Raw genomic sequence first — 22016 nt, 5'->3', positions numbered from 1 at the left:
CAGTTGGCTTTCCAAGGCGTTCTGCAGGCTTTGAAGTGAAAAGAACACGGATGACTATTCTTGTGGTTTCCCTAACGTGTGTACCAAGGGGAGCAGGAGCCAGTTGATCCTGTGTTTGAAATAAACCAGGTTACTGGTCTGAAAGAGCAGGAAGCAAATGGCTTCCATAGATACAAACCTTCCTGCATTAAACCCTGGGCTGGCCATCCTTACTTTGCTTTCAAAATATGAGGAATCACCACCATTCCCAGGGATGGCTATGGAATGCCAGTCCTGGTGAGCTGGCTTGTTTTTCAGTAACTCTCCCCTCTACTTAGGTAAAGAAAGACTAGAGGCCTCGGACTAGGTCTAAGAAGTGCCCAAAAAATCTGCTGAAAACTAAAAATAAGTCTCAAATTTATCTCATTGTTGTCTGTTTTCAAGGTCAGATTGGCTGATGATGTCAGTCCAAACAGCCAAACAATCTTCCCTGTTACCCCTGTCCAAAAGGCCTCCCCAGTTGGGAGACTGGGATTGACATATATACACTAATATGTATAAAATGGATAACTAATAAGAACCTGCTGTATAAAAAAAATAAATAAAATAAAATTTAAAAATTAAAAAAAAAAAAAAAAGGCCTCCCCATCACCTGTAAAATGCCATCTATTTTGGGCCATGCTACAACAGTGTTTTGGGCTGGATGTGTAAGGGCTACAAAATAACCAACACACGATACCTTCCTCAATTAGCTTTTACACTAGGAGTATCCAAAGAATTGTTATTGTAAATAATAAGAAGAAGTAGTTAATGAGTAGAATCAGGCACCACATACGTTGAGAAGTGTTTTGATGCATTTCCTAATTTAATCCTCACTATAACCCTGGGAGGAGGCTACTGTCACTACCCTATCTTGCAGATGAGGAAACGGAGCCTCTCCCAGTGTGCTGGTTATTCTCTGTCTGCCTCTCAGCAATTCTCCACCCTTCCCTGCCCTGCCCCGTGCCCAGGAGGCTGAGCCTTACGGACAGCACAGCCCAGCTCCCTTGTGAGCTGACTTTGGCAGCCTCCAGAGATCAGAGGGTAGGAGAAGAAGAGGTCAGGGTGTTTCTTTCCCACTCACCCCCTTCTTCCTGCAGCAGCTGCATTGCTCCATAGACACATGGCTCCTGGCAGCAGGCCCCGGACCTGGGCGGTCACTCACCCAGCTCTGCTACAGCCTTCCCTCCCTCTACTTCCCATCCCAAGAGCAGTGATGGTTTCCGCCTGTTGCTAGACACTGGGTGTTCGGTCCTTGCTTGTTCCCTCCACCCTGTCCTCACCTGCATAAGTAGCCACTTCAATCAAATCTCCTCATCTGAACCAATCAAGGGCAAGTTGGGTTTCTGTCACGATCCCGACTGACACACCAGCAAAAGAGATGCAGACCAGAGATTCAAACCCATAGTAGTATTCAGTGGTAGGGGAGAAGAGAGGTAAACTGATAACAAAAGAAATAAAATTATTAGAGCCATGAGAAACTTGTAGAAAGTGTTATGGGAAATCAAAGACCAATTAAAAAAATACTTTGTAGAGGATGTGACATAGTGTTAGGCCTTTTAAAAATGCATAGAAGTAGATTTAGAAAACAAACTAGTGGTTACCAAAGGGGAGAGGGAAGGGAGGAGGGACAAATTAGGGGTATGGGATTAACAGGTACAAACTATTATACATCAAATAGATAAGCAACGAGGATTTACTAGATAGCACATGGAATTATACCCATTATCTTGTATAACCTATAATGGAGTATAATCTGTAAAAATACCAAATCACTATGCTGTACACCTAAAACTAACAGAATATTGTAAATCAACTATACTTCAATTTTTTTAAAAAGTAGAATTGAGACAAGTGGATATGAAGGAAAGAGTTTCAAATACAAGCAAAGGCAATGAGGCAAAAAAGCACAAACCACATGTTGGGAACAGAGGTGGTTTACTCCTGGAAGTGGGGGTAAGCTTGTGGATGGTTTTTCACAAACTGTATCCTACAGAACTCCACTGTTCTATGACATGTTACTACCATATTGAAAAAAGGGGCTTCCCTGGTGGCGCAGTGCTTAAGAAGCCACCCGCCAATGCAGGGGACACGGGTTCGAGCCCTGGTCCAGGAAGATCCCACATGCCGTGGAGCAACTAAGCCCGTGTGCCACAACTACTGAGCCTGCGAGCCACAACTACTGAGCTCGCGAGCCACAACTACTGAAGCCCATGCGCCTAGAGTCTGTGCTCGGCAACAAGAGAAGCCACCGCAATGAGAAGCCCGCGCACTGCAACGAAGAGTAGCCCCCGCTCACCACAACTAGAGAAAGCCCACGTCCAGCAACGAAGACCCAACACAGCCAAAAATAAATAAATTAAATAATTAAATTAAAAAAAAAAAAAGAATTTTACTCATTCATCATTCAATCGTTTATTAAGTAAAAATTAATGGAGCCTTTATCCTGAGCCAGGCTCTGTTAGACTACAGAGGCAAACCATACCGACAAGAAGAACAAGACAGAGTTCCCACTCATCAGAAGCTCTGGACCGGGACTTCCCTGGTGGTCCAGTGGTTAAGACTCCGTGCTCCCAATGCAGGGGGCCCGGGTTCAATCCCTGGTCGGGGAACTAAGTTCCCAGATACCCCAGCTAAGCCCGCAGGCCACAAGTAGAGAAGCCCGCGCACAGCAATGAAGAGCCCACACAGCCGGAAGGAAGGAAGGAAGGAAGGGAGGGAGAGAGGGAGGGAAAGAGGGAGGGAGAGAGGGAGGGAAAGAGGGAGGGAGAGAGGGAGAGAGGGAGAGAGGGAGAGAGGGAGAGAGGGAGAGAGGGAGGGGGGAGGGGGGAGGGAGGGAGGGAGGGGGGGAGGGAGGGAGGGAGGGGGGGAGGGGGGAGGGAGGGGGGGAGGGGGGAGGGAGGGAGGGGGGAGGGGGGAGGGAGGGAGGGAGGGGGGAGGGGGGAGGGAGGGAGGGAGGGAGGGGGGAAGGAGGGAGGGAGGGGGGAAAGAAAGACTGTATAACGATCTTTAAGAAAAATAAAAAGAAGCTATGGACTGCTTGAGGTTGAACATGAAATGAAAATATATAGTTACAATGTAAGCTATAATTTCAATACAATTCTCTGAAAACACAGAGAATGAACTCCTTATCTAGCAATGAAGGGTTTGGAAGCCTTCAGAAAAGAGCTGATGTTTAAGCTTAAAGGACGAGTAGAATTTGCCAGGAAAAAGGAGAAACCTCGTGCAAGGACACTGAATTTGAATATCCAGACGCCATACTTAACTGCATAAAAGATTACTCCTTATAAGACAGAAAAGAAAGAATCCAATATATATGGATAAATATGAATATGAATTAAAAACAATAGGATTTTCCAAAAATGCCTTTTAAAGTTATAGAGATTTGGGAGAAATTTTAATAACGTAAATGTAAAGAGAATATCAAAAGGTTATTAAAGTCTATTTCAAGGCCAGCAGCTCTGCTGCTTCTCCTTGAGTTAAAGGAAGAAAAAAAAAAATCTTTTTTCTCTTTTGTTCTTGATCATGAGATCCAGTATGCAAGTTAGAGGACATCAGAGAAGTCCAGCACTGGCCTCCGGAGACTTTTTGAATTTGAACACAGAAAATGAGAAACACACAATTATTTCAAAATGTTTCTAAGTTTTCAGTTTAGAATAGTGCCCATAGTATACAGGAAATTGCCAAAGCCTGTTTTTCTTCCTAATAATTTTAGATTGCTATATTCTTTTAAGTAGGATTAGAGTAAAGCTTTCCTTTGCTGTGCAGCTTTTTTTTGTTTTTTTTCTTTTTAGGCTACCATATGTACCAATGTGACAATTTAACTCTACAACTACTTTATATTTTAAGGTTTTATATATTATAACTTTACATATTTATATTCATAGTGTACTGATTACTTATATTTCCAAATACTTAAAAATGAGTAATCTATACGTAACAAAAAGAGGAATTTTTTAAAAAGTTTTAAGTGCAATACAAATACATTTATTTTGTTTTATTAAGTGCTATAAAGATTATTTTTAGGGCTCTTTTTGTTAGCTTTTTCTTTTTCTTAAATTATAGGAGTTTGTTGTGGTTTTATTTTTTACCATGCAAGATTTTAAATCCCACCATCATGAGAGAAAAATCTGGTTTTGCCCTTAAAACACTGACAAATATATAGACCTGATAATGTTAGCGTTCAGTAGATGTTTGTTGAATAAATGAACTGATGGTGCCATAGGGAGACTGGAAGAGGAGACAAAAAACTAACCCTGGCTCCCATTTGAATCTGTAACTCTTCCTAAATTCAGTACAGGCAGCCCTCTGTATCCATGAGCTCCAAAGATTCACCTAACCATGGATGAAAAAATATTTGAAAAAAATAAATCCATAAAGTTCCAAAAAGCAAAACTTGAATTTGCCACACCAGCAACTATTTACATAGCATTTATACTATATTAGGTATTATAAGTAACCTAGAGGTGATTTAAAGTATATGGAGGATGTTTGTAGGTTATATGCAAATACTGTGCCATTAGGAACTTGAGCATCCTTGGACTTTGGTATCTGCATCGGTCCCAGAACCAATCCTCCGTGGATACCAAGGGATGACTGGACTAGGAAACTCTTTGTTGTCTACAAACCAAACCAATGACTTGGGGTTGAACAAAAGTCTTGAGATGGTTTTTTCTTGGAAAGCCTGGATTAAACTTTTTAGCATTGATGCTATAACAATTTGATTCATTCACTCATTCAACAAATTTAAAAACATTTATTAAGCATTTAGAGGAACAGTAGTAATAATAATAATAATAATAATAGGTAATACCAATTCAGAATTTATTTTGTGCTGGCCCTGTACTATGTGCTTTGTACTGATTATCTCACTGAGTCCTTACAACAACAGCCTGAAATAAGCTCCACTGTACAGAAGAGGAAAGTGAGGCGCAGCAAGTCACATAACTTGCCCAGGATGACCCAGCAACTAAATGAATTCTAAGTTGAGTCCAAGCCAGTCAGACTCCAGAGTTCCACATGCTTTGCTACCCTAGAACCACATGCTGGGTGCCCAAAGATAAAAATATATGTGGATCAAAAAAAAAATATATATATATATATATGTGGATCATCCTTCCATAAGAATTACAAAAAACAAAAAACAAAAAACAAAAAAACAAAAAAACAAAAAAAAAAAAAAAAAAAAAAAAGAATTACAATGTTGTAGACTCAAAGACTGTAAGAGCAGGTCATCTAGGCTCTCTTTTCACAGATGAGAAATCCAGGTTAAGTGAGGTGATTTCTCCAAAGTCACCCAGACAGGTTGAGAATGCCTCTCTCCCAACCCTGTGCTGTCTCTCACTCCATTTCTCTTTCCACTCACTACACGGAGCTAGAAACCTCCACTTACTGAGTGAACTCCTAGAGCCATGTTATCACCACAGAAATAAGAAACCAGATGGAAATGATTTTTAAATATGTAAATTTATCTCCTTAGAAATAATCCTCATTGACACCTTTCAAACTGGCAAATTGTTGAAGCTGCATGTGGATCTCGGCCTCGTGAAACATAAGCACTAAGGGGAGGGATAAATTAGGAGTCTGGGATTAACATATACACGCTACTATATTTAATATATAAAATAGATAAACAACAAGGTCCTACTGTATAGCACAGGAAACTATACTCAGTATCTTGTAATAACCTATAATGGAAAAGAATCTGAAAAAGAATAGGTATATATGTATTACTGAATCACTGCGCTGAACACCTGAAACTAACACAACATTGTAAATCAACTATACTTCAATTAAAAGAAAATCAGCACTAAAATTGAGTTTAGCAGTTTATATAGAGTTGACGTTGGGTCTTCCCCCTCCCTGCCACACCCTAGGTTTCCAATTATCTTGCAGTCCCATCTTGTCTCCTGCACTGAGGCCATGTAACAGGTCATTACTAAGTGATTGCATAACTGGAACAAAAGCAAGATAGAATCAAAAGGATATTTTGAGCTCAAGCGACAGCAGCCACTGATTCAACCTCCTGATTGTTAGCACAAGAAAAGGCAGGTCTTGGAAGCAATATAACACAGCGGAGCCTGCTGAAAGAGTAGGACAGACTGGGCAGAACTCACAGCCGTGTTTCTTAGTGGTACAGCACTGGGTATCCCATTTAACCACTTTGAACCCCAGTCTCATATGTAATAAAGTATATTCCACACTACCTGGCACATAATATGCACTCAACAAACACAGCTATAATTATTACAATCCCATCCTAGTTCTGCCCTCTTCATTCACCCACAGATTGCCCTCGTTTACACAGTGGAGGAACCCAACGAGATGTTTGTTGAAGCTTTGCTCAAGTCTTCATCCTCTGAGTTTCAGCTCAAATTCTACCACCTCATGGGAGACTTTAGCACCTGCCAGAGTGGGAATTAACAATTCCCCCTTCCATGCTCTCTAGCTGTAGCCTGATAAAGCCTACATCTCACTTTCTCCTGTATTTGACTTTGTTTCGTTTCTATCCAAAGCATAAATTCCTTGAGATGAGGGATATTTGTTTTCTTTCTCACAGCCCCTGTACAGTCACCTTATATAGAGTGAGCACTCGCTAAATGTGTGGGCCTTGCCCTGAATGTGTTTTTAACAACTCAAGTGCCATACTCATGAAAAGTATTTGAGAATTACGATTATGGAGTTGAACTGAGTTCTTAAGCAATGAGGGTTCTGCTTTTTCTGGTGGTATTTTTTTTTTTTTTTTCAGGTAGCCGAGTGGGGCAAATACAAAAAAAAAAAAAAGCAAATATCTAGGCTCAGCATGAGGACACCTGCTACACAGGGCATTTCCCTTTGACGTCAAAGTTCTCTACAGATCGGTCGTTGTTGCTATCCTTATGGCAATCGCAGTGACAACCTTAGAGCCAGATAGCATCCTCTCGTTTTACTACTGACAGCTCCAGGAAACAAGAGAAGTGGGTGGAGCTTGTACAAACCCACAGTTCTGCAGGTCATCTGTAGTTGGAGCTCCCGTCTGGGTAGGGGCAATAGGCCTGAGGCTGGCTCTGGGAGTGGAGCTAGGAGAGGGCACAGTGGGTCCTTCTGTGCCTCAGTTGCTCTCTCTGAATGATGGGAATAAAATCTTCTTGTTCTCCAAGATTCTACTTCCCTAAATTGGTGACACTAATTTCAAAAACCACCAGGACAAATGAGCAATGAATGTCAAAGTAGGCTGAGGGAGTCCTGAAGGATGGTGCTCAGAAGCAGAGAGACGGCACGTTCTTTTTACATAACAGATATAACAATAGCTAATATATATTAAGGGCTTACTGTTGTGTCAGGCCATGTTCTAAGCGTTTTATGTGTATTAATTCATTCAATTCTTCAAACATTGCTATGAAGTAGTCGCCATTTTACTGAGGAGAAAACTGAGGCACAGAAAGGTCAAGCCAAAAGCTACACAACTAATAAGAGGCAGAGCCTGGAATAGTACTCACATAGTTGAATGCCACTGGCATACTCTTAATTATGTTGCTGGACTGTCTTCCTGTGGCCATCTCTTTATTTTGGTGCCTAACACAATGCTTTGCATGTCATAGGTGCTTTGGGAAGTCTCTCCCTTCTTCCCCTCCTTCTAATGCCACCCCCGGCTTCCCTATTAAGTTAGGTATTTGACTTCTAATGGTGTTTCTCCGAATGGAAGCTGGAGATCCACAATTTATTTTTTTCATAGTTATGATTTAAAAAATGAATATAAACACATTCTGGATCATTGGGATAACCATCTGATACCAAGTACTGCCTGGTGATCTCAGTGCCTGTGTGAGCTATGCCTTGACACCAACCCTTACCACTTTACTCATTATGCTAATAAGAAAGAAAGAGCACAGAGTTAATCTCTAATGATGTATCAGAGTCAAATGAAAGCCAACTATTACAATAACATAGGGTGTGAGCAGAGGAGGTGTGCTACCTGGAAGGGAGGAAAGAGGTGAGAAAACTGAGTCCATACGGGGCACTTCCCACACCGTAAGAGTGGTAGAGCCGCGCAGAGCTCAAATGTACTCACACCTGGGCAGTCAGTACCACATGTTGCTAGTAGTAGTTGAGTAAACATTAGTAATTTAAATTTTACAGTTCTGGGAGGAGAATTTTATATTTAACTTATAAATTTGTTTTGGTTTTATTCCAGAGTTGTTCAAAAGCTATAACACAAGTTTATATCTCGTTTTATGTTTATAGTAATGCAACGTTTTAAAAGGAAATAATTTAAGCCAGGAGTGGGTTGGTTTAAGAAAATTTTGCCCTTAAAATAGTGCCCTCGTATTTGAGAATCACCACACAGTGACACGTGTTGGGGCTTTCCTATTTAAAATCGATGGCAAACACAAGCACCTTGGTCTGTCATTAACACGTTGGTGTGAAACAGCCTGTTAGGCCCTCTCTTTTCGAGAGCAGACTTTGGTGGGAGACAGGCAGGCTAAAGGGCTTCACAGAAAAAAAATGCGGCCTCAGTGCATTGGGACAAGTCATTGAGCCGAGAAAAACCTCCTCCCCGGCCTTACCTGTCAAAGAGACGTAATCTGTACCTTCTTTGCCCCTTCTGTGGGCCCCTTGCCCACTGGGTGTGGAGGTGGCTCCACCCGCTGGTGCCCGGATAGAGAGCTGAGGCCGGTGGGCTCCCCACCCAGCCGGTTACTGGAAGCTGCCAAGTCCCTGCCCTGCTCCGGGCCCCATGCACCGCACTGGGTGCTGCTGCAGAGGATGCAAAGCATTGGCGGTCCTGCCACCGGATTGCGGGTTTCCGCCCCTTGGAGGCCCCCGAGAGACTGGGTGAAGCGGGAAGGAACTCGGGCATCACCTCAAAACTTTGGAAACTCTCAAAGCGCATGTGGGGTGGGAAGCGCACAGGTTTCTCTCCAACTCTTGAAACTTGCGGAGGGGCTTTTCGCGCACCAGGTGTGGCCCGCGGCCCCAGATCTAGGCTGTCGACTTTAGGGGCCCCTGGTCTTTGCAGCGAAGGCCGCAGGCTCGCTCAGGAAGGGTTGCGTGGGTCCCCGGGCAGGGCGGGCCCTTCCCCGATAGCCGGCGCGGGCTGGCGCGGAGAGGCCGGGACAGGCGAGCGGCGCCGGGGCCACCTGCGCGGGGCCGTAAGGCCGCGGGTCCTCCCGCCTGCGCGCCCGGCTCGGACAGGCGGCGGGCGGCGAGGGGCGGGGGCGCGGGCCGCGTGCGGGGCGGGGTGGGGCGGGGGGCGGCCGCGCGGCTTCCCCGAGGCCGGAGGCGGGGCGGGCGGGCGGGCGGGCTCGGGAGGCGCGGGGGGCGGAACCGGCAGCCGCCGGCACTGCTTGCCCGCCCGCCCGCCCGCCCGCTCGCACTCAGTCGCGCCGCCGAGCCGGCATGGGAGCTGCGCGCGCCCTCCCGGCCCCCACACCTGTCTGAGCGGCGCGGCGAGCCGGGGCCCGGGCGGGCGACCCGGCGCGGGTGAGTGAAGGCGCCGGCCCGGCGGGGGCCGTGGAACAAAGGGTCGGTGGGCGCGAGGCGGGGGGACCGCGGGCTGCGTGGCTGGGGGGGCGCGGCACCGGAGACCTCGCCTGGGCTACCCTCGGGGCTCGAGGGGTGGGACCGGCGGCCTGGGGGAGCTCCGCGGAGACTCAGGAGCTGCAGGGCATTTGGATTCACGCGGTGTCACCCGTGGATCGGGTGGGGAAGGAAAGTTTTGCAACTACCATCTCGGATGCTGGGTGGGAGTAAAGAAAGAGCCCGCTCTGGGCACGCTGTCCTCCGGCTGGAAGATGACAACACCGGCACCTCCTACATGCACACACAGACACACACACTCGCACACCCTCACTTTTTCCCTTGAGTTTTGCACATACGTATTCCAACAAGATCTGAACATTAATTTTTAAATCCTGGGCATGTGATTGTGAACAAACCTTAGCAAGCAAGGAGACTGCAGCAAAGAGGCTCTTTTCTCTGGTGCCTTGATTGATAACCCTGCGCATCCCTAGAAACTACTGTCCGTGAACTATCAACAGTTGCTGGAAGCAAATATTTCTTCCTGGGCCTGTGGACATTCATCACTAGTTAACGTTTAAAAAAAACAGTTTGAAAAAAGTTTCAAAAATGTTTTAAAAGAGGAAGGAGAAGAATTATTTAGATGAAGGAAAACCACCACTCCCCTCCGGAATACAGATTAGGTTTGCTTTAGAACATCTCATGAGACAGTGGCTGATAAAAAGCCTGTTTGTTTAATTCCCTTTTGGGTGACATCCATGAGACTTCAGAAACAGCCCCTGGCTGGTGGAAAGCTCCTGGTTGTTCAGGATCGGTGTTGGCTTAGGGTTGCCTTCTTTTAGCTTCTGAAACTGAACTTGGGGGGTCCCTGTGCCCTCCTCAGGAGCAGGTAGGCCAATGCCAGAATCATTTTGACGAGGCCCTGTGGTAAGGAGTTGAATTTATGGTTTGAAGTCAGTTGTGGCCAAAAGCTGAATTCCAAATTAATATCAGGCTATTTATTGCACTTGTTTCAGAATCATAAGATTCTGTGCATAAGAGCATTTAAAATAGACCTTATAACTGCATCTCTTAAGAAGTCTGTCAGACAGGAGTTGATTGGAGGTGGAGTGGGGAAAAGAAGCTTAGAAACTGCCACACAAACCACTATATGTACTTGTGAAAGTGTTTGTGATCATATGCACACCGTCTGCATTTGAATAGATTGTTTCACTTGTATTTTTGCCACTTAAAGTCAAGAGATAACTTGTCATCCTTTCCATTGCCTGAACTGGAAAGGAAGCATTCTTCCAAGGTAACTAAAATGGATCTCATTTTTGTAACAGTGACAACTTATTCAGGTAGATGGTGAATGTGGGTGCATTTTTCTGTCTGTAGTATAAGTGCCAAAGTGCCCATTAGTGGGTCTGAGAACACTTCTGGCCCCTGTCTGCAGTGTTTAAGAGTCTCAGGTTCTCCTGCACATCTTTTCTCATAGATCTCTTAGGATTTAATCCACCAGCCATTATTCATGCCTAACTCCCCTCCCCCGCCCCCAACTCCAGGGAATTCGTTTCTCATGGTCTCACCATTGACAGTTTTATACTCTGCTCTTGTTCTGCTGCCAGGTTTGTCCCAGGCTCACTAGGGTAGTTCATTTTGCCTAAAATCTGATAGAGAAGAAGTTAAACTTCGTTTGACCACAAGATTATGTTTAGGGTAGCTGGGCTTGTAAATACCCTGCGTTTCTTTCCTGTACAAGACTATAATTCTTAAACCATTATGTGATTAGGTTTGTTTCCCTTTAACAGGTCCTGTGCCTCAGGAAAATGAGAGCATGCCTGGCTGCAGAGTATTCCCAGAGCTTTTGTTCATTTTTAGCTATTTGCTTCAGGAATCAGCATGGTTTCACTGTTCAGTATCCCTGGCCAGAGAGTCCATGGAAAAACCCTGTGCCATCCTTCCAAATGGTGTCCAAAACTTTCATCCTCGCAAACTTCCCTGCTGTTTCTTTCTGTCATTACCGTCTATAGTGGTCACAGGAATTCAGACGTTGTGCAACAGAGAACTTATATCCTGAGGATTAGATTTTCCCTGCCAGCACTTCTTTGCTCTCGGAGTTAAACCATTATCCCAAACACTTGCCCCCTTGAGGAGACCTGTGTTGTTGCAGTTTTCAAGGTGTGGAACTGGCAGAGAGCCATCTCAGTGCCACAGTCTCCAAGCAGTGGTGGTTGTCTGCACATCGGATAATGCGCAACGTCCCTTCACTGTAAGGTCATTAGTGGGCTTATGAAGTGGCAGCATCTTCATAAGGTATAAATATTTTCAGACAGTGGACAGAGGGACAGCGGCTCATGTTGAGTGATGGAACATGGAAAGTGTAACCCTCTTGTGAGTCCGACATACAGAGCTGGAAAAGGAATACTGTTTCCATATTACTAAGCATGGTGAGAAAACATTAGCTTACCTTCATTTCCCATTCGGCTTTGTCATTTAGGTGAAGTGGTGCATGAAAACACTTAGTTGGGAACTTTAAAAGGTAATTATGTATCTAAGGACTCCTTATCCAGTAAAGGCTTATTCCTAGAAATGAAGTGTCGTAGACCTGAATTTTTTTGTCCAGATTTTTTTAAATTAATTAATTTACTTTTTAACTTTTTATCTGATATTGGAGTATAGTCGATTAACAATGTTGTCATAGTTTCAGGTGTACAGCAAAGTGATCCAGTTATACCTATACATGTATCCATTCTTTTTCAAATTCTTTTCCCATTTAGGTTGTTACATAATATTGAGCAGAGTTCCCTGTGCTCTACAGTAGGTCCTTGTTGGTTAATAATAAGGATAAGGTTTGGAAATGTTCATTCCTTTTTTAAGGTGTGAGTTTTCCAGGCAGTTCTATAAGGATAAAATGATTCATTTAAAGGCAGGAGAGAATTAAAAATTACGTGACCCATTAGTTACCTTTCCAGTAGTGAAATTATGACTGTTTTCATCCTAGAGTGTTTATGTTTAAATAAACTTAAATGGGCATAGCTAAGGCTTACCAAGAGTTTATAAAAATAGAAACAATAATTGTCTCCTGGGGAATTATTCTAGTATCAGGTGAATTGGGAAATTAATGCAAAGCCACCAACCTAATTTTAAAGTGTTTTATTAATGGGGAAGGGGTCAGGGCAAGGTGTGAATGCCTTAGGAAAGGCCCTGAGCTGGAGTAGGGTGTGTCCCCCTCCTCCTCTCTGCCCCAAGACTTTCCTAAGAGCTTTCTCACCTAGCCATCCTCTACTCCATTCTTGAAAGCTGCCCTCTGCTGGAGGTCTTTGTTTCCTTTGCAAACAGATAAGGGAAACCTTGCCATCCAGACAGGCAAGAGATTAGCATGATAAATTTTCCTTTTCCTTTCCCCTTGTGCCTCCGCCTTCTTTTCCTTTCCCCTTGTGCCTCCACCTTCCACAATTCTTTGAGTAAAAGCTCCTGAGCAGTAAATGACAGTGCAGACGCTGTCTATAAGCAACATACTGCCTGACCTGGACTTTTGTGACCCTGGAAAATTATAAAATGAGAGAATCTTGGACCTGGAAAGACCAGAGCTAGAAGACTAAGAGATCATTGTTCATAACAATTTCTAAATCACCCTAAACACACATTTGGTAAAGGAGTGAGTAACTTATGAAGCTTGTAACTTTAATACAGTTGTCAGTTTAAACCCAGGTGGGGACCTGAGAACATACAACTTTCTCTTCCAATTTCTGATCAGGTATTTAAAAACCAAATCAATTTGGAATAATTTGACCTGCATTAATTTCTAAATCTGAATTAAAGTTGTTTTTTTTTTTAAATACAGTTTTGTAGCTTCCAGAGTTAGATAGAAACTTTATTTATTTATTTTAAATTTACTTATCTTATTTATTTATTTTTGGCGGTGTTAGGTCTTTGCTGCTACGCATGGGCTTTCTCTAGTTGCGGCGAGCGGGGGCTACTCTTTGTTGAGGTACACAGGCTTCTCATTGTGGTGGCTTCTTTTGTTGTGGATCATGGACTGTAGGCGCGCAGACTTCAGTAGTTGTGGTGCATGGGCTTAGCTACTCCACGGCATGTGGGATCTTCCCGGACCAGGGCTCGAACCCGTGCCCCCTGCATTGACAGGCGGATTCTTAACCACTGCACCACCAGGGAAGCCCTAGAAACTTTAATGAAGATATAAAATCTTCTCAGAATAAGGTCTTACCACACAAAGTAATGAGTAGAGTTGAAATAATAATATAGGGAACTTATAAGCGATGCTTCAAACTAAGAGAATTAGTGTTTTTGGGGTATCTGAAAAGTTTATTTTTTATTTTTATTTTTATTTATTTATTTATGGCTGTGCTGGGTCTTCGTTTCTGTGCGAGGGCTTTCTCTAGTTGTGGCAAGCGGGTGCCACTCTTAGTCGTGGTGCGCGGGCCTCTCACTATCGCGGCCCCTCTTGTTGCAGAGCACAGGCTCCAGACGCGCAGGCTCAGTAATTGTGGCCCACGGACCCAGCCGCTCCACGGCATGTGGGATCCTCCCTGACCAGGGCTCGAACCCGTGTCCCCTGCATTAGCAGGCAGACTCTCAACCACTGTGCCACCAGGGAAGCCCTGAAAAGTTTATTTTTAAGGGATTAGAGCTTTACCCTGCCCTGTTGGTTTAGCAGTTTTACTTTTAGATGGCTGGCTTCTCCTAAACTGGCTGACTGCCCAGAATTTCAGTTGTGAAGGCTCTGGATTAGATTAGATGCTATTCGTCTAGAGTCTTAATATTCTAGCCATAGTCTGCAGTAGGCTCTTTAGTGCCCTCTAACAGCATCCTGTGATCTGTAAGTGGTCCGGCAGGCCCTTGGCAGAGTCAGCCCTCATTTTGCTGAAGAACAAATTCGATTCTGTGTGTTGAGAGGCTGGAGTGAAGCTGTGGCCAGTGAGAGCCAACACGCATACCCCAGAAAAGACTTGTTCCTGTGTCTCCACACCCACTAACTGGTTTCTAAAAACAGTGTTTACTTTTTGAAAGGCAGACATTTTTCAAAAAGGTATGCCGTGGTGACACATGTGAAATGAAGCATGCTTCAAGGTCTTGGAAAGTATTTTTTAAACAGGGCTTTACTATACAGGGAAAGCACTTGGAAAGATGAAATTAGAATCAGTTTTGCCTGAGAGGGGGTTAATTCATTAAGACAAGGTTCCTAGATGGATGGTTTTTTGTTGGTTTTTTTTTTGCAATTTTAGTACATTAACAATGTTATTTATTTATTTATTTATTTTTGGCTGTGTTGGGTCTTCGTTGCTGGGCGCGGGCTTTCTGTAGTTCTGGCGAGCGGGGGCTACTCTTCGTTATGGTGCCCGGGCTTCTCATCGTGGTGGCCTCTCTTGTTGCGGAGCGCGGGCTCTAGGCGCGCGGGCTCCGTACTTGTGGCACACGGGTTCTAGAGCGCAGGCTCAGTAGTTGTGGCGCACGGGCTTAGCTGCTCCCTGGCATGTTGGATCTTCCCAGACCAGGGCTTGAACCCGCGTCCCCTGCATTGGCAGGCGGATTCTTAACCACTGCACCACCAGGGAAGTCCCTACTTCAGCTTATCTTAAGAAAGAACACACAGAATCCAGAGATCCAAGCTGCCAAGTATTCCTGTTTTCAAAATATTATTCTTGGGAGAGAGAGAGGAGGAGATGAGATAGTATGATCTTATATATTATCATAAGTTGTAGATATTTTCAAGGGGCAGGAAGAACATGACAGTTAAAATCTGCTCATATTATCAACTAGAACATGCCTTTTGAAATCCTAAATCTGAAATTTGTATGTTAATTGGATCCTAGGAGTACAGAGTGCAAATTATTTACTGCAGTAAATAATTTGCACTCTGTAGGACTGTGCCAATGACACGTGTCTTTAGCTTTATCCATTTGTCCAACCGTTGACATTGTCTATTGGCTGGGGTGTCAGGGAAGAGAATGGTAGGAACGAGTCTGAAACTAGTTCAAATACACTTTTAAAAATCCATCTAGGGGGCTTCCCTGGTGGCACAGTGGTTAAGAATCTGCCTGCCAATGCAGGGGACATGGGTTCGAGCCCTGGTCCAGGAAGATCCCACATGCTGCGGAGCAACTAAGCCCGTGTGCCACAACTACTGAGTCTCCGTTCTAGAGCCCGTGCTCTGCAACAAGAGAAGCCACCGCAATAAGCCCATGCACCATAACAAAGAGTAGCCCCCCAATCGCCACGACTAGTGAAAGCCCGCGGGCAGCAACGAAGACCCAACACAGCCAGAAATAAATAAATAAATAAATTTATAAGGAAAAAAAGATAAGCTGAAGTAAACTTGGCTTAACACATCTGTTGCTCAGTGTTAACAGGCGTTAATGTTCTCCATGTTATAGTCAAAGTGAGGAGGGGGTGGTATGTAGGGGTCCAAGATGAAGCCCTGTGGGAAATACATGATTCCTCCTAGTACATATCACGCTTGGCAGGGATTCTGGTGTCGGGAGCATTTCGTCACCTACACAGCAACTTATACAGAGAAAAGGCTGTCCAAGCCCTAGGTATGTCCAAGGGCTGGGTCCTCGGCCAGGAGATGGGAATAATCAGAGAGAACCATCCCCTGAAGTCTCCTGAAGTGTTTTCCTCACCACACCTAACCCACCCCCAAAGTCCCCCTTAGGGAAGAGGGCTCTACCCGCATTAGCATCCCCTCCCTCATCCATTTAGAACCTTTAGTCCTGGCAATACCCTCAACCAGCACAAACAAACACGCACATGCACATGCACGCAAACATGCACATACACATGCCCCCCACGATTTCAAGGATTTAGAGAAATAATTAGATATATTTCCTCCATGCCAAAGGGCCCAGGGACCCTTCCTATTTGGAAAAATGGAGAGAAACAGTTTCAAGGAATCAGGAAGTCCCAAGGAATTGGCTTTTCCAGGACTTCATTTCTTTCTTTTCCAGCCACGCACTTGACAGAAGTGGAATCAGAGAGAGTCAAGCAAAACAGATCCCAGAGGCAGGTGGGGCAAGCACATACTGGAAAACATAGTGTGTGCATATTGGGAGGATGGCTTGGCATGCTCACCTGGACTAGATCAGATCAATGGGATTTTCCAGTTTTATGTAAAAGGCACCCAAAAGTTGTTAGCAGGTCTGTATTCTCAAAGAGGAAGCGTGAGAATAGTGAAACAGTTTCCTCCTGACTCCCACTCCCACTATGTCCCACTAGCTTCTTAAGACCTAACCCCTCCTTGTCCTTGTTTCGGGGTCCTTGATTGTGAATGAATTAACCTACCTGCTAGTCAGCTTCTCTTGAACAGAAGATTCGGAGCCAGTCTGAGCCAACTGATGCTTCAATATTTATAAGAGTACTTCCAATCATCTTTGTTGTTGTTGTTTCTCTTGTGGGATGATTGTTCTGGGTCTTTAAACATACCTTTCAGGATAAAATCCAAACTCCTTCGTCTAGTATACACAGCCCTGCATAAGCTGGCTCTTGCCTGCTGCTTCTACCATGTCCTCTGTTCCACCCTTGCTGAGCTTAGTGTGTTACTGAAGTGACTTGTACTGTTGCCTGTCTCCTTGCCCTTGCACAGACTGTTTTTCCCTCTTTCTAAGTGTCCCCTTCACTCTGTCTTAGCTAATTTCTGTTCAGCTTTAACACCCATCTCAAGCATCACCTGCCCCGGGATGCCTCCCCTGTTCTTCTTCTCCCCACAACTGGATTCCACGCCCTTTCTCTGAGCTACCACATCATCCACGTGCATCTCTGTCGTTAGCACTCAGCATGCATCATTCAAAATATTTTTTCACAGATGTAGAGAACAAACGTATGGATACCAAGGGGGAGGGGGGGGTGGGATGAATTGGGAGATTGGGATTGACATATATACGCTATTGATACTATGTATAAAATAGATAACTAATGAGAGCCTACTGTATAGCACAGGGAACTCTACTCAATGCTCTGTGGTGACCTAAATGGGAAGGAAATCCAGAAAGGAGGGGATATATGTATATGTATAACTGATTCACTTTGCTGTATGGTAGAAACTAACACAACATTGTAAAGCAACTATACCACAATTAAAATGTATATATATATTTTGAGCCACACTAATCATTCATTCATTCACTCTTCATAAATACAAACTATCCATTCAATAAATCTTTGTTGAGTTGCTAGCATAGGCCCAAGTTCAAGGCATTTAGACTAGCTGGGAACACAGATGCACAGACCTGAAAAAGTAACCAATAGTTACTTGAAATAGGAATAGAAATAGTCACAGTGTGATACTTGATGCAACATTAGAGCTTCAGATCTTTGACAGAGACCCTGGTAGTATACAACAAAATCCAAAGGATGAAGGAATATTTGGTTTGTCAGAGGCCTGGTTACTCTGAAACTAAACTTGTAATAGTTAAGCTTGTTCTAAATTCAAAGCAAAGCAAAACAAATAAAACAAAAAAAGTCTCATTCCCTCTTCTCAAGCACTCACCATTTAAAAGCAATCAGAGTCCCAGTAAGTGTGACACTGTGGACCCATCCCTCCTTGATGCCTTAGTCACTCAATAAACTGTGTAATTTAAATTTACCCTCGAGATGAGCAAGTACGTGCTGTAATGATATTGAGAAGAAAGAAGGAAAGAAAGGCAGGGGGACCAGGAAGGTAAGAGAGGATGAAAGTATAGAATCAAGCACAAAGAAGGCTCAAAATTGTATGGCTATCAGGGCTGGTCAGGCAATTCATCTGTGAATTAACGACTCCATGCACCTGCCCTGCAGCAGGCCGTCCTTAGGGGCATCTTAAACATCAAGGGGAATGAATACCCAATTTCATTTTGGGCACCCAGCCACAGGAACAAACAAGGTCAAGCCCTTGCCTTGTGAGTGAGACCATTACCTAGGGATTCCTCTCCACACCCCAATTAATGAGCAGGGTTCACAGTCTTAAAACAATGACAGGCATGCCCGCAGGCTGCCTCCCCAGCAAAGGAGCGCTCAGCCCCTCTCCCTCCTGACCTGCTTGTCTTTGTTCCTGCAGGGTGGTGCTCAGCATGGCCGGGACTCCAGGGCTCCTCCTCCTCCTCCTCCTCGTCCTCCTCTGCGCTGATGGGCAGGTGAGCCCCTACGGCGCCCACTGGAAACCCACCTGGCCTGCCTACCGCCTCCCCGTGGTCTTACCCCAATCCACCTTAAACTTGGCCAAGCCACACTTTGGGGCCGAAGCCAAATTGGAAGTGTCCTCCTCGTGTGGCCCCCAGTGTCATAAGGGAAGTCCACTGCCCACTTATGAAGAGGCCAAGCAATACCTGTCCTATGAAACCCTCTATGCCAACGGCAGCCGCACCGAGACACAGGTGGGCATCTATGTCCTCAGAAGTGGTGAGGGTGAGTCTTCGGGAAAGTCTCGAAGGAAGCGGCAGATTTATGGCTACGACAGCAGGTTCAGCATTTTTGGGAAGGACTTCCTGCTCAACTACCCGTTCTCAACATCGGTGAAGTTATCAACAGGCTGCACCGGCACGCTGGTGGCGGAGAAGCACGTCCTCACGGCTGCCCACTGCATACACGATGGGAAAACCTACGTGAAAGGAACCCAGAAACTTCGAGTGGGCTTCCTGAAGCCCAAGTTTAAAGATGGTGGTCGAGGGGCCAACGACTCGAGCTCAGCCGTACCCGAGAAGATGAAATTTCAGTGGATCCGGGTGAAGCGCACCCATGTGCCCAAGGGTTGGATCAAGGGCAATGCCAACGACATTGGCATGGATTATGACTATGCCCTCCTGGAACTCAAAAAACCCCACAAAAGAAAGTTCATGAAGATTGGGGTAAGCCCTCCCGCCAAGCAGCTGCCAGGGGGCAGAATCCACTTCTCGGGTTATGACAATGACCGACCGGGCAACTTGGTATACCGCTTCTGTGATGTCAAAGATGAGACCTATGACCTGCTGTACCAGCAGTGTGACGCCCAGCCCGGGGCCAGCGGGTCCGGGGTCTACGTGAGGATGTGGAAGAGACAGCAGCAGAAGTGGGAGCGAAAAATTATTGGCATCTTTTCCGGGCACCAGTGGGTAGACATGAACGGTTCTCCACAAGATTTCAATGTGGCTGTTAGAATCACCCCTCTCAAATATGCCCAGATTTGCTATTGGATTAAAGGAAACTACCTGGATTGTAGGGAGGGGTGACACGGTGTTCCTTTCTGGCCGCTCTTAATGGTCTTCTATTTTAGGCGAGGCCAAATTTTGTCACTGGGGTGTGTGTGTGTGTGTGTGTGTGTGTGAGAAATGTGTTATAATATCTTTCACCTAATTTTTTTAAATTGCAAGATGACTGGCTGTATTATTTGAAAACTGGTTTGTGTATCATATATCATTTAAGCAGTTTGAAGGCATACTTTTGCATAGAAATAAAAAACATACTGATGTTTGGGTCAATAGGGAAGATTTAGTGATTAAGTTAATCTTTCACCTTTTGAGAACTTTGATTTTTATTTCATCTGAACTTGTTTCCAAAGCTTATATTAAATACGTGGCATATGGGAGACATAAATTCTTATGTGTGTGTATGTGTGTATTTTCTCCTGAGGTTCAACTTGCTTTGTTTTGTTTTTTTTACTGCCTAATCATTAATGTTTCCAGATGGCAGTGTTCCCCACCACACGCAACTCTTAGGAACTTTCACAATACTTTTTAGACAGGCAGTTATAATATTTTGGATTTGGGGGCATTTGCACAGAAGTCCTGGATCAGTAAAATAATTTGTTGATTATACTGGTACACATATTAAACTGTATCCTATAGTAAGTACCCCAAGCATCTTTCAGTTTTGAAATAGTTTCTTTTCTGAAGACTGTTGCTGTACTTTCTGGGAAGCCTTTGCATGTGGCTCTGCCAGCTTTGTAGTCACACCAGAGTAAGCAAGATTGTTTATGCCAATCCTTCCATTTAACAGGATTTCACTCACATTTCTTGAACTAGCTGCTTTCCAGAAGACAATAATCAGGGCCTAATTAGAACAGGCTGTATTGCTTCCCAGCTAACAGTTGTGGTCACACTAAAAACAATCATTGTATTTTACCCCTGGAGTGTAGAACATCTCATGTTTTATCATTTGGATGGAGTAATTTAAAATGAATTAAATTCCAGAGCACAATGGACACATTGCTTGGCAGATGTCACAACAGAATAACCACTTGTTTGGAGACTGGCACAGTCATCCAGCCTAATCAAAATTATTCTGCATAGTTTTCAGTGCGCTTTCAGGAAGCTGTGGACTTGTGCAATTTGGAAACTTTTCTCTCTTACTTATTTTATAGTAAAAATATTTGGAAAATGCTTTAAGAAAAACCAATATGGCTTTTTTTTTTTTTACTAGCTTTAAAAGGGCCTCTTTTACTAGAATTCTCCAGGCTACAGACACCCATAATCAAGTACAAGAGTAAAAAATGAAAATTGGGAATGCAAAATGGATCAGAATCACCCCTTCAATAAATGTCTTTATGAATGTTTTATCAATATGATCATCACAGTATATAAGGAAAAGATTTGGACTCATTTTATGTTTTCATTCTATGCCTCTCAGCCCGAGCACTTCTTTCTAAATGTATCAGTAGAGAAAAAAAAGCAAATGAATTACAAGGCAGATATGTGGTGTGCATGCACCCCTGACATTTCCAGCCTGCATTGTGACTGTTTATTTGTGAGGACGTTGAAATACAGCACTGATGCTTAAACCTTCTCCGGGTGACTTTTGGCTTATGTTCCTCGAGCTTTTCAGAAGAATAATTCTGATAAAGCACTCAAGAAACTACAACCATAGTGCGTTCCTCAAATCACGTAAGAAATACTGTGCATAGCAGAGATGCAAGGCCACCAGGAACCTTCGGATTTCCACTACAATATGCTTTGGAATCTAACAGGAAACTAGCCTGAGGAAGAAGAGGGGTCTCCATCTCTGTGTCTGGTATTTGGGGGTTTTGTTTGTTTTTGCTCTTGCTTGGTGCTAAAGGAAGTTTGCTGGACACCTAGACCAGAACTGATTTTAAAAAAAAATATTGATAGATGCTCCTTTTATGAAGCACATTGACTTCTTGATTTTGATTTTTTGCAATGTTGAAACTCAACAAGGGTGGGCAATGGCACAAAGTCAAAATAATACAATATTTAGTTCACAAGTAGATGTAATTTACTAAGAATATTACCCACAGTCTATATACAGCATAATTCATAGAACTGTAAAAGAAGACTATATAATAGTTCAACGTATCCACCTTTTCAGTGGTAATAGAAAGAAGCATCATATTGAAATATCATGGAAGTTGAAATAAATAAAAGGCTCTTGCAATATTATTAATATAACTAGTGCTTTACATATATTAGTTGTACATTGTAAGGATATACTCCTAGTAAGGCTAGTAGAACAATGTTTCCCAAAGTGTGTGCCTTAAACGCTTATCCTTCCAGATTTTCTACCAAAAATAAAAATGGCACCATCATCAAGGAGGA

At 44.0% G+C, this 22016-nt stretch overlaps 2 protein-coding genes across 4 annotated transcripts in view; one reads left to right on the top strand and one right to left on the bottom strand.

The window, feature by feature from the left end:
- The window catches only part of ME3 (malic enzyme 3), a 327654-nt gene extending 318474 nt beyond the window's left edge, over positions 1–9180 (bottom strand). For both annotated transcript variants that reach the window (XM_068556437.1, XM_068556438.1), the window contains exon 1: positions 8565–9180. In XM_068556437.1, the coding sequence (XP_068412538.1) occupies positions 8565–8890 (326 nt within the window). In that variant the 5' untranslated portion in view covers positions 8891–9180. The remainder of the gene's footprint in view (positions 1–8564) is intronic.
- A 185-nt stretch (positions 9181–9365) lies between these two features.
- PRSS23 (serine protease 23) lies at positions 9366–20061 on the top strand. Of its 2 annotated transcripts, none has more exons than XM_068554916.1 (2): positions 9366–9480; positions 18551–20061. In XM_068554916.1, the coding sequence occupies exon 2, from the start codon at positions 18564–18566 to the stop codon at positions 19695–19697; it is 1134 nt and encodes a 377-aa protein (XP_068411017.1). In that variant the 5' UTR covers positions 9366–9480; positions 18551–18563; the 3' UTR covers positions 19698–20061. The 2 variants fall into 2 exon arrangements, with proteins under 2 accessions (XP_068411017.1, XP_068411018.1); XM_068554917.1 differs by lacking the exon at positions 9366–9480 and adding an exon at positions 11366–11945.
- The last annotated feature ends 1955 nt before the right edge of the window (positions 20062–22016 follow it).

The sequence above is a fragment of the Eschrichtius robustus genome, chromosome 11, assembly GCF_028021215.1.
Source record: "Eschrichtius robustus isolate mEscRob2 chromosome 11, mEscRob2.pri, whole genome shotgun sequence".
NCBI lineage: Eukaryota > Metazoa > Chordata > Mammalia > Artiodactyla > Eschrichtiidae > Eschrichtius > Eschrichtius robustus.
The sequence above is the reverse complement of the archived record's forward strand: the minus strand, read 5'-3'. Positions and strand labels throughout refer to the sequence as shown.

Excerpts from the sequence above, each read along its gene's own strand:
- PRSS23 (XM_068554916.1), top strand. The coding sequence starts at position 18,564 with ATGGCCGGGACTCCAGGGCTCCTCCTCCTCCTCCTCCTCGTCCTCCTC.